This window comes from Anas acuta, chromosome 1 (assembly GCF_963932015.1).
Source record: "Anas acuta chromosome 1, bAnaAcu1.1, whole genome shotgun sequence".
Classification (NCBI taxonomy): domain Eukaryota; kingdom Metazoa; phylum Chordata; class Aves; order Anseriformes; family Anatidae; genus Anas; species Anas acuta.
The window spans coordinates 102893088-102908911 of record NC_088979.1 but is presented as its reverse complement, the minus strand read 5'-3'; the positions used below and the strand labels follow the sequence as shown (position 1 = coordinate 102908911).

Below are 15824 nucleotides of genomic sequence, written 5' to 3'. Positions count from 1 at the left end.
CTGGAGGCCTATGCCTTAAAAAGCCTTTAGCAGCAGCTGACTTAGCATCAATTGTCTAAACTAAGTCATTACAGAAGCACTGCAAAAACAGATCTGTATTGCTTTTAGAGTGATGCATGTGATTAACAGTTAAAAATGTTTTAGCAAGCATATTCTTTCACATGTAAAACATGCCTACCGTGGTCTTACTGGAAAAGAAGAAATCCTGACAGCTGTCTTACCTTAATTTTCAGAGAGTCAGTGTCATAAGGACTTGGTGTGAAGTCGGTGTGCACTTTAGCTCGACCACAGAACGGCCCACTGTAAGGGACTTCGTCATCAAACCTAAGGCTATCCCTGTTGCTTGTTCCATCAGAGCAGCTGGTCACCCCACCTTAAAGAGAATCAAGTGGAAGCTGAGATCTCCTGCACTTAGTGTCCAGACATACAGTTCTGCACAGCAGCAGAGAGGACGGCTTTCAAAAGCACAGAATTAAGAAAGAGCATACTCCACAAGGTTTTGACACATTCCAGGAAAAATACATTAAATAAAAAGCATACTACTACAGACTGAAGAATATAGGTTGGAGATCTTTCATTAACATCTTCCCTAAAATAATCTTTTTCTGGTGATGATACTAATAGACTACACATTTTACTTGCAGACTTTTTTGAAATATTACCTCTGCAGATTAATAACATGTACTCTGAAAGTGCAATTTAGAGAATTAATTTTGCTGAACTTCTCCTGTTTATTCAGAGAAATGAAAACAAGTACTGTAGAAGTTATTTTATTTCATTACAGAGCTAGCTAAAACATCAAAAGAACCTGCATTGCAGAGCAAAATTTTAATCTTATCAACATTTCTGCCTGTCATTTTATCCCAGTTGAGCAATAAAATATCAGCAGAGTAATTCAAGCAAATTTGAGCAAGCTCTGCAATATCCCATCCAAATATGTTTTTAGATAAGAGCAGCAGTGTGTTGGAAGTAAACTCCCATATATAATTTTCACAAATCACATCACAGAAAATGATCATAAAAATGGTTTTGTTTGAGGTGATTGCTTAAGTGCACAGCTCCATCTCAGGGCCAGATAAACAACTAAGTGGAAACGGCCAGGACTGCAATTCAAGCCCCCACTTATAGCTCACGTAATGTCTGCAGTGACAGCACAGCAATATCATCATGGACAGCTGTGACCTGCTGCCCAGGGACTGTCCATAGCAGAGCAATTGAAGATATGTGGAGGCAAACTCGACCTCTCTTCAGAGATTCATTCATCCTCCAATTGAGAATACTCAGTTGGGTGTGGGGGTTCAGTGGGATTTCAGAGAAGTAGACTGCGTCTCTGCATCATGATCTGAAGCTGCCCAGTCAGGCTCCCATCACCCGTCATCTCAGACAGACATCTCACATTGTCTGTCTCACATCCACAGAGTGAAAAATGAACTCACAGCCACTATCTGCAGAGAGGATGCTTGTGTGGTTGCACCCAGGAACTGCAACTCAGCAGTGCTACCCCCCAAGAAACATTCATGGTATGTATCAGCATAATTCACTGTAATCCATGTTGTTGTTGTTGTTTTTGTTAGTGTTATTATATTTTTACTTCTTTTAATATCAACACTCTTAAAAACAGTCAGGTTATTTCAGGCATATCTACTTTAGCTGCCCATTTGATCAGATTATATTTTTGTCTGCCAGACTGAAGAGCTGTCTACTACCACATTTTTGATCACCAGGTCTGACACCTCAGACTTAAGCAATAACACTATTGGACCAGATACTGAATTAGAAGTATGGGTATCTTGTACTTACTGGATGAGCTCTGACCACTGTTTAGACTGTAGAGACTTTCCATAGAGTCACTGGCTTTTATGGAGCCCTTCTCAGTGTGTATTCCACCACCAGGATCACTGTCATCTTTTTCTTCTTCATTCTTTAAAGAAAAATCAGATGTTAACCTAAGATTTATTTTAGTCAAAATTTTTTTTTTTTTTTCAATCATCATTGCACTTGGAGATTTATTCATAACTACATTTTATTAAGTACTACTCTAAGAGAGAAAGCATTTTAGGAGTTGATGCCTAGTACTAAGGATACCCAATCCCAACACTATGATCTTGGAGAAATCACTTATCTCCTCTCTGCCCCACTCATGTAATTTCACTTCTTCTCAAGTGATTCTTCATCTCAGAAGACTGCAATATATTACAGCGAACAAAGGCTTATAATGAAAAAAATGTAGGTAGCCAAATAAGATGTTTTTTTCTGATTGTGAGGAAGAAATATAAACTTTAATTATGAAAGCTCATGGTGAAGGCCTTGCTGACACATCTATGTTTTGTACTGAGCCTCTGAAAATCATGGGCACTTGATTTTGCTGGCACACAAGCAAGGGCATTCCAGAGATGGCTTGCACATATGTACAGCATCAATACATGTATGTTTTAGCACCATACTCACTACCTTGGTTAACCTACACATTGGCCTCAGAATCCCATGCATTGCAGAAGTAACAGATACATTTTTCTCTCACAAAATCTAATGGCGTATGAAATCTGTTCCTGGAATTCATGAAATTAAATCACACCTCAGAAATCACAGTTTATACACTTAACAAATTCAAAACAAGAAGGCCTGTATTTCAGGCACAGATAACTTAGGGATGATGTAACAACTAAGTGAAATAATGCTGAGCTTTCAAAAGAAGGAATTTCTTCAGCAGATTGCATCACATTCTCAATGTGCGTCACATTCTCAATGTGCATCACATTCTAAATTCTCTTGCACTTAGGATGTTACGTCACGTTTACGGAAATGTTAATCATCCATCAGGTGACTGATGGATGTCAAGAAAATATGACTGCATGTACGGAGACCCATACAGCTACATACAAGGCATAACACTGAAATGAAAGACTATATTGGTTTTCAGCAAGGACAGAGCTTGTTACACCAATCATCGGTATAAGTCATAGATTAATCAGTGGACCAATATCACTGGTCATCATCTACTGCAGGTATGAAGATCACACTATATGTGAGTCCATCCAGCTAATTCATTGAATTTCTTTCATGTGAATGGTTTCTGTTAATGTGCAGAAGATAAATGTTGAAATTATGAGTTTTCTTTCTCATAGTATAAAATTCATGGATTGCAACTTGCTGAATTTTAGCAAAAAATACAAATTAAGGTAACAAATTAGGATTTCTTGTCTTTGACCTCCAAAACTGCTAAACTTTATGCTTATTAGCATGTTGGGAAGTTTCATGCTTATTTTTCCTAGTTATTTGATGTTGATACATGTATGAGATAGGATGCACACCAGCTAGATTTTTTAGAGATCCTTTTCCTTATGTGTTTTAAAATTTGGAACTCAGTGACAAAAGATACTGATGAAACAGGGTTTACAGTGTGTAAAACAGATCATATGTTTTTTATATTTAATAAAGATAGCTTCACATAGTAGATAAAAGCAGATAGAACATATGAGTTGTCATGCTGTAGGATGCTGGCTGACCTCTACAAAATGGACTTTGGAAAAATATCTTGTATTCAAAGATAAATTCTCCAATGAAGCGTTTTGTACAGGCTGAGTATCAGACTGATGACTGGGTTCATCCAATACTCCCCTGTGTCCACATCAGGAGATGTTTTATGATACTTATACAAATTCTCCTTGATGACAAAGCAAAATTCAATGATGTAAAACTCCTAGGTCTAACTTGAGCCCTTACTGTGTGCTGCTGTACTTGTTTACACGCATGTGTGTGTACATTAGCATGCACATGAAAGAAAGCATACATATTAGAAGTTGTTTTAATTCAGTACTTTTAACCATGTTTTCATAGAATCTAATAACTGATAGCTGCTTGAAACAAGAACAGGAAAAAATGCACATAACATTGTTACTTCATATGCATTATCACCAAATACAAGATTCTTAAGCCATGTTTACCATCTCCTCAGAGAGTGCCTTGATGTACTTTTTGCCCATCTTTTTCTTCATGGTAAGGGAAATGGCTCTCATCTTCTTACCCAGGCTTCTTCCATTACTTGCTGCTTTGGTTTGTGCTGCATCTCCAACATCACTTACAGTCTCCAGTTCAGATACCTGATTTGAAATAAAACTGTAAGAAACAACTCACCAAGAAAATACAATTTGGTGCAGAGGAATGAGAATTACAGAATAATATTAAGGACACCAATGCAGTTAGGATGACAAAAGTTAGTCACAGCCATTTTCCTGGGGAATAGTATACCTAAAGAGGTTCGCAGCACACCCCTGCACTGCAAATGACAGAAAACAAAAAATATCTATCTTTCTGGAATTGTTGTTTCCCTTTGTTTATTGGCCTTAATACGAACAAGAATTGAGGGGGCATTTATACAGGTTGTTTGAAAACAAAAATGACACATCTGTAGTCTGCATGCATGTGTTGGTTACTTCGGGAACACACCAAAACGAAGTGCTCTTTTGCCTTTTTTGAAAACTTGCTTCTAATCTTCACACCAAAGTAAGAAAATTTAAGCATGATTCTGTTGTTCATTTTGGCAAGAACTCAATCATCCAGACAGATCCAGGTACATAAGACAAGTTCTTACCAGTGTAGAATTTATACAACAGTTACTCAATGTTTTTTGCATAACTGTTATGGGAAAGAGATCTGAAGAAAGCAAAAATTTGATACAAACCTCAGCAGAATCATCTGTCTTTGATACTGAGTGATGTCTGAAACGGTCAAAGCTTCCAAAACTACTTGTGCGCTGTAAAGAAAAAGACAAACCTGGAATCACTGGTTGTTTTTGTTTGTTTGTTTGTTTGTTTATTTTTCTGTTTTGAAGGCTTAAATACGGCTGTCAAGTCACCCATTTATATTAAAAAATCCTTTCAAGTCATTGGACCGTGAACTGCGGAAACAAAAAAATCCAGTGGAAACAAACAAGGAGGTGACTATATGGGAAACAAGTATTACTGTACTGCTGGAAACAGAAAAATCAATAAGAGAAACAATACCGCTTCAAATACAAATTAGATAATGGCTATGATTCAAGTTCTTTACATCAGTTTCACATAAAAATACACAGATATCTGTGAGTTACTTCTGGATTAAATTGATGTCTATGAGTTTAGAAATAAAAAGCTATATACAAAAGTATTGTGTGAGCCATAGAGTTGGTTATGATCGTGGAAACTTTTCAATTTTTATAGTTTACTTTCATGGCTGTGGAAACTGTCCAGGCTTCTTTACCAATAGGAATAGTCAAGGGCCACTGTGTAGTGTGAATGCATTTTGTCCCAATTGTGTATGTTGTGGAGGAGTAACAGAATAATCAGGCAGGCCTCACAGTTTTGTTGATGACAAGTCAGAGATGCCTTTAAATCTGTTCCTAATATCAGACAGAATTTGGATATTTATCAACTATACAGAGTCCTTAAGGGCTTGTTTTTACATCTTCACCAGTACTCAATGCTAAGTCTGGAATTAATCCTTTTTTAAAAACTCTTTACCCTTACATACAAAACAAATGTATTTTAATGCAGTGTCAGGTTTCTCGAGTGGGGCTTACTATTTTATACAATGCAATATCATCTCAGTTTGTTTCTACGTGTTCAAAATCCCTCCTGGAGGAAAAGAAAAAACAGCATTGAACTAAATAGCAAACCACAAACTCTTTGCACATCTTGAATGATTTAACAAGTGATTTCAGACTACCTGGTTACCCACTTTTCTGGATTTATTCATCCATTACTTTGCCTACATGATTTCAACCAAACTTATTCCTTGCTCCATTGCTTATATTCCCCCCAGCCACATGAGCCTTCTTTTCTTCTTCCCCTGGTTTCTAACACGCCTGTCATGTCCCCTTCCCCTGGCATCTTCAGCTACCTCTTTTCACTGTTATCCAGGAAATCTGCAAGCCTGAAAAGGACCTGCTAGCTCCTTGTATTGCGCTATCATTTCAACTTTCACATCTTCTCTACCAGGTAAGGTAGCTTGAGAGGATACTGAGGTGGATTATCCATTCGGCAAGAAAAGAGGAGGACAAAAGGGCTTGTTTAATAGCTGATCCAATTGCCCACTTTTGTGTTGCAGACATGGTAAATGCTGTTATAAACCTGCTTCCAGTGAAACTAAGGGGAAATCTCTCCACAAATGTAAAAGGAGCAGAAGAACACAAATACTGAGTGCTGTAGGAAATGCTGCCCTTACAGTGCCTGTCCTCCAGGTCCCTATCCAGATGACTGGGTTAGTAATGCTGTTGAAGTGATGTGATCTGAATTGCTGGAAGAGCAGAGACCTTTTAGAGCTGATGCCTAAGTAAAAATTTCAGCTTCTGGGGTCTTGCTGAGTATTGATACAGTACTGTGCCTGCTCTGCCCCTCTGCCCACAGTCACCAAGTCACCATGTTGTTCACTGCCCTGTCTCTGTACACTCTCCTTTCCTGGCAGTAGTTAGTCCTCTGAGAGACTCAGCAGTAATGCTGCCATACTCCTGATGCAGTACAGGGTGACAAGTTGACATTCAGTCTTCACAGCTGTAGTCTGGTCTTAAGGAAGGAGTTCATCAAAATGATACCAGCTATGAAGATCACACACACACCTCCCCTGAGTATTTCCATCCGGGAGGAACCCCATCTTATTCTGTCCCTGCTCATAAATCATAAGGTTACTACACGTATTAGCTTCTTTATCACTTACACACAGTCACTTTTAAACTAAAAATAGTTTGCAGAGGGGAAAAAATAAGACAAAGAAAAGCAATGAGAAACCACGTGAAAATACTTTGTCTTAAGTCTCTATTTCTGAAGAAGAAAATTTGCCTCTCCTGGACCAGAACTGAAAACAAAAACTCCCCACTGTTTCATTTCCCTGTTTTTCCACCTACACTTATTTATTAACAACCACCCACATCCCCAGATAAATAAATAAATAATGTGGACATGGCAGTGGGAGAGGCCTGAGCACAATCAGATAGGAGAAGAAAGTAACACTTTTTTTTTTTTTTTTTTTTTTTTCACTAACATTTCTAGGCCTATCTCACCTGAAAAATATTTTCAGCCAAAGGTTATTTGAAGAAGCTGACCCAGATTTGTGAATATTTTTGGACAAGTAAAATGACATTTACTATTCACTGAGGTGAAAAAAAAAAAAAAGAAAACTGCACATCTCTGCTCTTAATTGATTGTAATCTCACAGAAAATCTCTGTTGGGTAAACATTGTGGTTTATTTGTTTATTTTTACCCTGTGAAGTTGAAAAAGGACCATTTAGACTGTACCCTTTAATTTTATCTAAAATTCTTGTATAGAACTTTGCTATTAACTAGATGAAAAATATCCTGTGACAAGGGGTTAGCTCAATAGTATGATATAAAAACACAGCCCTAAGGATTATGGTTCTATTAGACAGGATTAACACCTTTCACTGGCTTGTCAACCCAGCCAAATGTGCCCTGAAGCATGGAGCGGGAGGCTGGGATTCACAGCAACGTTGGGAAGGTATAAAATAGTCTCACACAGTGATCTCTAAACATACACTGACCTTTCTGTTGCATTCAATCACTTGAAGATGTCTAGTAGGAATAACTGTATATTAAAGTGCAGATGTGCTGCAAATACTTTAAAAGGAACAAGAGGAAAAACATTGTTTATTGTTGGTCTTACCTATAAACAGCTTCAGCACAGGGAAATCAGTTATTCTTTTTTGACCCTTGAAACAACCTTATATCCTATGTGGCCAGAAGCCTTGGGCTATTTTGTAGTATACTTCAGTGTTGTTTCATCCCTATTAAATATTAATAAGGGTTACAGGATGATTTCCACTCTTCTAGATAATGGTCTTGTTGCACTGGAGAGTACTAAATAGGGCTGCTTCAGCACTTCTCTATACTAACTTTTTCCATTAAGTAATCAATAGCTACCACCTTTTAAAAATGTATTCAACCCCATTATACTGATAACAAAAGGCAGATTTAGGAGCAATGGGCTGCAGGGGAGCAGGACGATGACTTTCAGTAGTTTCAGTCACTGCATTAGTGTCAGGGAACACCTACCCTGTGAAGATACGCCCAGGCCTTTTTTCCAGCAGAGGGGAAGCTTTTAAAGTAAATGCAAAACTACTAGGAGAAAATACACTATTGACTTTTGATACCAGTGTTCAGCATCCTATAAGATTAAGTGATTTTGCTGGCTGGATTCATGGAAGAGCTACCAGTGGATATGTTAAGCAAATATTAATTTGCTCAGTAAAATCTAATGGAGGCATGGGCAGGGACCAAGGGAGAACACTTATTTCTCCACATAATGACCGATCAAATAATTTCTTCAAGTCAATGCACTAATTTTTATCCTTTCCCCTCTGGTATACCTAATTAGCATAATGGAAAATGTCAAAGATGTTTCAATATTTTAAATCCTTCTTCAATCTTTTTCCTTATCTTCAGTCCCCTGAAATTTGGGAACTTTATTTAATATTTTTGAAGTGGTAAATAACATCTAATGACTATTTATCTTAATTTGGACAGTGTGCAGTTTGTGATCTGGTTTGTCTGCAAATAGACTATCATTTTCCCCTGAAAAGGGTATGGTATACAAATAGAAAAACAACAGCAAAAAAAGGTGTTGCAAAACATGTCTTTCTGTTATAAAACACCCTTCCATTATAGCGCATATCATAAAAAAGTCAGGTAGGTCTTACGATAAACTAGTCAGAGCTTCTCCATGTCTAAGGACAAACTCTGAGCCAAAACTGACAGCGGTCATCCTGCTAAATAATCATTCTTGGTGCTATTCATCTCTTATCTTCCTTTGGACAATTTAGAATGCTCAGAGATCTCTATCCCTGCTGTGAGAAATTCTGGCTTATTACGTTTTACTTCAAGTCCTATTCAAAACAGAATTTCAGTACAGCATGATGCAATGGCTTTGTACTGACCCTTTTGCACAAGTAAATCTCTTCAAATTCATCCATGCATTTTCATTTTTAGCTTCCATTCAACCTTAGACTACCCAGACCTGTAGGCTGTGCAAGGGCAAATGCAGTCACTGAGTAACAAAAAGGGAGCTCAGTGTGTTGCCCAATTTCCTCTCCTGCCTTAGACACCTCTATTCTTCCCTCTCTGCTCAGAAGAAGCCACAGCAGCTCCCAAGACGACAGTCTGTGCTTGCTGCTTTGATCAATGGTGATAAGTGGAGCCTGCGATCTGATTCATTTCACCTGTTCTCAGCTGCTCCCAGTCCCTTCAGAATCAGGATACTGTGCTGGGAATGAACTAACAAACTACCAAAGTGGGGATGAATATAACCACTCTGCTAGCTTATCTTAATTCTTGCACAAATATTCAAAGAAAATTCTCTCCTACTTTCCCAGAAGGCAAGATAGTAAGTTTTAGCTTTTGGGATGTTCTGTGTAAAACAACAACAACAAAATCCCCTTGCACTTCTGTATAAAGAATGAGTATTTGCATACATGATTCAGTAACTTAGAAGTGTAACAAAGAAGTAAAAAAAAAATAAAGGACATCACAACCTCCCTACCTCAGGGATTTTTCCTATTTACACATTAGTTACACATACAGAACATCTGACCACTAACCAAGCTATTAATATAACTTTATAGCCCACTGAAACATGGCCTAAACCTTGTACTTCACCAGTCAAAAGCAATAAAAAAGATACAGCTTGTTCTTGCTAACTCAAATAGGGCAATCTACTGAAATGGCACTTTTAACTGGCTTAAAAATGACTCTATAAAAGACTCCAGTTGTTAACTTGGCCCACTATTCGTGGTCTGCATGGAGGTGGGGAGTGAGGAGAGCAGGGTGGGCTTTGAGCAAGGCTCCTGCCTTGAAGCTTCACTGCAAGCACCCTAATTTTAATGGCAGAAAATAACTAGAAACTGAAAGCTGTGTAAAATAACAAGTTTGTCATACTTAACACTCCCCCAGGTCAACGAACTTAACTCGTGTAAGTAAACTCCGAGCAGCCCTGTTATCAATGCCCCTGGCAGGCACCAGCCCCAAGCCAATGGCAACATGCAGCAGGCGGTGCAGCCAGGGACCTGACCCAAGGACACCCAGTGCAGGGCAGAGAGCCAGGGGCCACTGCCATTACAGCAGGGTAAGCAAGGGTACAGGGCTCCACAGGGTGGGGGCCCGTTTCTGCAAACTTTCCTTGGGAAAAGGCACTCACAATATCTTTTCTGCAGCTGAGTTTTACAAAAGATACAAGCAGGGATGGGATACAACTCTTCTTTGAATTCTGTTTACCACTGTAGAACTTGGATCCTTGCAATCAGTGTTTGGAGTCTGTGACTGGGGATATAGATTTTTTTTTTCTAGCCTTTTTTTCTTGACTTGGAAAAGCAGATAAAGCAACTAACTGCTAAAGTCAGTTGCTTGGTCAGTGAGCGACAGCATTCAACACCTTGTGGGGTGGGAACTTTTACTGGAGATAGAGAAAATGTACATTTTAAACAGCACTATTGCTGCCCAGTTGTTGCAGAGCACTCCCACCCTCCCCAGTGAGAAAAGACTCCCAGGGCTCTTCTGGCAACCTGGCCAAGTCTGGGAGCATGCATGCAGGTTTTGGCAATAATTATGTAATTAAGACTTTATTATTTATATGACATTTAATTAAAAGTGACTTTCAGTGGCACACAAAACCATGAAAAGAAAATGACTTTAAAAGAAGGTTAAGGATGTGTGACAAACTCAGAGGAGCTATGAAAATGACAGCTAAGGACTTGGCATGATGTGCACCTCTACTGCACTGTTATCCTTTTATATCCTTCACTTACACAGGGGCAGAAACACTGAGGGACAAGCTTGGAAATCCACCCTCCACAAAACAGTGACCACAGTGAAGGGGAGCGTTATGTGAGCAAAGACTGGTTAAACACTGCATAAGCACTGGAGGCTTTGGTCTTTAATCCCTTAAATAACAACATCTTTTCTTTCCCGAACCTTCCTCCTCCTGAACCACAGCAATTCGCATACAAATTCTTGTATTTTTAAAATGAATTGCCTTGTTTCAATTAAAGTCCTTTCTCTGCTTCCTTATACAGCATGATATTATTAATGCTGGGTGTTATCCTGGCCCTGACCTTGCAGGGCTCAGTCGGATTTCTCTTGTGAGAGAAATTACGTTGGTCTGCAGGATGGGCTTTAAGAGAAGATGAAAATATCTGTGCCAAAAGGTGAGCCAAGAAGAATGAAGTGCCTGAGGAGTCAGTTTTGCAGGGAGCTCCGAGCCCATCCTGCACACATGGAGTGGAATAGGCTGCTTGGTCAGCGTCCCCTCCCAGAGGAGGCAGGGTTCTCCTCTGTGTGGTTATTGTGGGCAGCAAGGACCCCCACTGCCACATCATGCTGTACAAAGACCACAGGTGGAACAGCACAGGGATCCACAGCATGTCCAAGGACTTTGCTGTCCTCTTCTGCATGGCTGAGAAGTGGCTGCAGCTGCCGATGGCCAGCCCTGCAGCACAGTGGGAGGGATGATGCTTTGGTTGGAGCCTCTGTGACTTGGCTGTCATACCACAGCCGTATGAGATCCCTTGCAAGGGTCATTTCGGTGGCATCAGGAGACTCCTTGCCTGTCTTGCACTTCATTCAAGCACAGTGTGGGAGCTGGTCCTGCTCCCATGGGAGTCACCGTGAATGAAATGCAGCTGCTATATTCCTTGCTAGGCAGAGGCACATTTTGAGCAGAAGATATTCCTTCAGATGACCTTCCAAAGGGAAACAAGATTAAAAAGTAACCTCTAAGTCACGGTTAAATCTGACCGTCTCAAAAGCTCGTTTGGTTTTTTGAAGAGTAAGCAAACTTTAGAAAACCCTTGTACAAGTTTTACTGCAGTCCTGCAGCCTTATCCTTGACAACAGGTAATGACCAACAATAAGCTAATTCTAAGAAACTTGGGGGGGAGGGAGGGAAGAGAGGGAGTTAGTTTTTATTACTTTTAAATGAGTGTTTGATACATCATGTTGGTTCCTCTGATTAATGTTCACAGCAAACTCAGCCATTGGAGTTGTAATGTTTCTGCAAGCTTCCCTACAGCAAAGCTTAGCCATTAATTCAGTGGCATATGTCAGCTCAGCAGAGCAAGGTCACTCTTCTCTTTCAAGGGGAACCTTTTTAGAAATAATAAAACTGACAGAAAGTTCTTTTTTGCATGCTTTATGTCACCTGAGGTTGAGTGCTGCAGTTAATATCACAGAGCTTATAAACATTCCCATCTTCAGCAGTCTCCAACCCCACCGGGCTCTTGGAACCTAAACTTTTTTTTTTTTTTTAAAGTAATATAGTGACAGCTTTATGTGGGGCAGATATACTGTATGTAATCCTAAATGAGTAAAAAATGAGTAAAAACTTGAACAAATCTTTTCTTAGACTCTTTAGAGGAGAAATTTTGGAAGTCACTAAGAGACTGCTGATAATGCAGTATGGATTTAGGATGTTAGTGCTTAGAGGAAAAAAAAATAAAGACTTTGATAATTTGTCTCCGTGGATTCTTGTACCTTTGGCTAAAGGGTGGAGAGGAGAGGGGGCAACATGACACAGGTAAAATGTTACTGGTCCACCTTGTTTCCATTTCACTGTTAACTAATACTGCAGGCTGGAAATCTGTGTAGGTATGTAATGTAAAGGAGAATGCAAAGTTAATTGATGTATTTAAGGAATCATTCAAACTTGCAAGTAAATAGAAATGTGTTAGTCATCTGTTATGACAACTAATCGCAACTGAATGGAACTGGAACTTATTTATCGGAATACAAATATTACAAAGCATGATAAACAAACTTACTGCTGGAGAATAAGATCCAAACAATAGGTCAATTTCCTCCCCTCATTATCTCCCTTCAGACATCCTGACTGCACTTGATTAATGAATCCATAGTGAGATTAGCTGAAATTGCCTTAATGGAGATGCAATGCAGTGGAGAAGCAAAATTTAGTGTGGTATCTATCATCAGTCATTGTGAATTTTAGTGTTTCATCAAATCTATATATCCATTTATTTACATTATTTTTATCTTGGAGAACAATAAAAATCAAACAAAAGACTATACTCATTACAGTGGGTTAACTTTTGGCTCCTTTAAAATGATGACCAGTGTCACCATGCATTTTTCCTTCATATATCCTCCCTTGTCAGAAAGCTGAGCTCCAGTGTTGGCTTATTGCCATCAAATGGCCAAAGTTATCTTAATTATCCAGTTGAAGAAAACATACTTTGCATTTCATTGCAGCCTTGCAAGCTTCAAAACCCAGACATACTTGTTTGCACAAAATATGCATGGGAATCCTAAATGTTTGTTAGAAATTTGAGTATAAATAAATAAATAAAATGAGCTTCTTGTTTTGGACCAGTTGAAATAAAGTTTCCAATTCAGAGTTTCCTACTGATTTAGAAATGTGTAAGAATACATCTTAGTGTACGTGATATGGTATGTGAGATTCTGGGCTCTCTTTGTAGCGTAAGTCCTATCACTGCAATCCTGGGGTGGTGGTGGGGATGAGAATAAATCTAGTTCTCCAAAGACAAGATAGCATCCTGATTCTGTTCAGGTCATTTTTATATCAGAAAGGAACAAATACAATCCACAGCTCAGCGCAGGTAGTGGATATGGCAAATGGTACCCATCTAGTATCATCAATTCCCCTTTCTCTGTTTGATTATCCCTGTGGCAGTGGGGTTACTATGACCACAGCTCAGTGGAAGACTAAGATTTCATTTCACGAAAAACAAATTCACTAGACATTTGGATTGTATTTTCTTTCAGATGCCTGACAAAATTGAGGCTAAGCTCTTACAACCACCAGGAAAATGGTGCATAATTGAGAGACACCAATGAGATGATGCTATCAAGGAACAGGTAGCAATGAAAGCTTTGAGAAGTTATATGAAGCCCCAAAACAAGGCCATACTCGAAATTCTTCTCAAATCTGGCCTATGGCTGCAAAGGAGATTGCATTATTTACAAGGTTTTAAACTTTCATGAATAGCAGGAACATATTTGCTTCTACCATTCCTTCAGATACTATCCAAAATCCCAAACACATAGTTTTCAAGCATTTTCTCCAGGTAGGCACAATGACCAAGAGACTCTCACTAATCAAACAAATATAAACTCTATTAGAGAGACAGGAAGAAAATAATGGAAGTACCCCAACAGGCTATATCAGAAGAGCTTTGCCATGTACTTGGGGTTAGAGCTGGATGACTGCTGTACTATCATCAGTTATTACATGCACTCACTACACAAGCTTTGAGCTTTTCATCCATCAGTGAACCATGTCCCCTTTTCAGTTCTGTGAAGCACTTTTTAGACTTAACATATGATCTTTAAAAGGAGGCAGACAGAAAGAGGAATGAGAGAAATACAGTGCAGCTGTGGAGAATGAAACCAATTCATGAGCAGTAATGCTCAACATCAGCTTTGCTCCGGTGAAGGCAGCCGAGAGTCAAGCTTTGTAAACTCATTCAGCTGCATTGGTTACTTTGTCATCTCTTCTTTACACATCTGCATTTGGCTGTGTTGTTGCTACGTGAAGCTGATTTCTTTATCTTGTTACTGCAGGCTGGCAGTGACAAAGCTCCATCTTGATCTTAAACATAAAGGCAGAGGGAAAACATGAAATTACACCACAGCTTTTCTATGCTATCTAGTTGAATGGCAGTCCTGCAATGCTTCTGTTTTCCCTGAAGAAGCCATCAGAAACACTGCAGAAAATCTTAAACCCAAGTACTCAAGTATTTCACTAACTCCAAGTATCATTTACCTTTCAACATGCCTAAAAGAACGGCAAACTTACCACACATTCTGAATGAGGTCAACATGACCAAGAAGAGGAACTCACTACTTCCTAAAATTCTCAGTAAGTAATTGTTTAGCATCCCGTGAAAAACAAGGACAGATATGTCAGGTTACTTGGTTGTTCTTGTGAAGATGATAAAAGAGATGAAGGTATAAAAGGGTAAGACAAGAACTAAAACTCCATCCATAAGACATAATGACACAAAACGTTAGATGGATAATAAAATCTTTGTCCCAGAGAAGGGCTTTCTTTTTGGCTTAAATGCTGGATGATGGCTAGGAATAACAGACCCTTTGCAGTTGATGTTCAGCATACCAGAAAGATGCCTGTAGATGTTAGAACTAGCAACTAAGCAGCATAAAGTCTGTGTACAAGTGAAATCACCATGCAGCTTTCTGTGTATCCTTGGAATAAACACGCAGAGATATACTGGAAAAAAAGTGGCAGTATGATGCATAATACATGCAGTCAAAGAAGCAGCTTTGTGGAAGTAGTTCAAAATCTCTAGATTTCTCTCAGGGCTGGAATTTCAACCTCAAGTTTGGAAAAAAATAAAAAAAGTAAGATGATGCTCTTCCGCTATGTAAACAAAATAAAGTATAAACACCTAGAAAGGTAAGAACATGCAAATATAGAAAAGATTTCCCTTGGGAAAAAGATAGGTGGTCATTCATCATCCTCTGGAATATTAACACACATGCACACAGACTCCTTCATCTGATGTATGAAACAAAGTTTTCCATTACAATGGATTAAAGGACACATGACTTGCTAAATATTCAGAGCATATATAACCTGTAGCCTGTTGCCGAGCAGAAAAATGTCTAGAGCAAAACCACAGACATTGATAATTTGTGGAAGTAAGTGAAATGGCTTCTAACAACTGAAGTAATTCTGCTGTTTCTGTTACAAGCTTTCAGAAGATAAAGCTTACAGGATATTGGGACTACAGAGGCCCAGAAGACTTCTCTTTTCATTTCCTGGTGTCTGTTTTGCCAGGGATTTCAGCCCA

The 15824-nt window shown here is 38.9% G+C and overlaps 1 protein-coding gene across 3 annotated transcripts in view; it reads right to left on the bottom strand.

Moving 5' to 3' along the window:
• The window catches only part of SAMSN1 (SAM domain, SH3 domain and nuclear localization signals 1), an 87585-nt gene that overhangs the window by 13011 nt on the left and 58750 nt on the right, over nt 1-15824 (bottom strand). For all 3 annotated transcript variants that reach the window (XM_068690767.1, XM_068690773.1, XM_068690778.1), the window contains 4 exons: nt 4682-4753; nt 3945-4100; nt 1801-1921; nt 222-373 (listed from right to left, as the gene is read on the bottom strand). In XM_068690767.1, coding sequence (XP_068546868.1) covers nt 222-373; nt 1801-1921; nt 3945-4100; nt 4682-4753 — 501 coding nt within the window. The remainder of the gene's footprint in view (nt 1-221; nt 374-1800; nt 1922-3944; nt 4101-4681; nt 4754-15824) is intronic.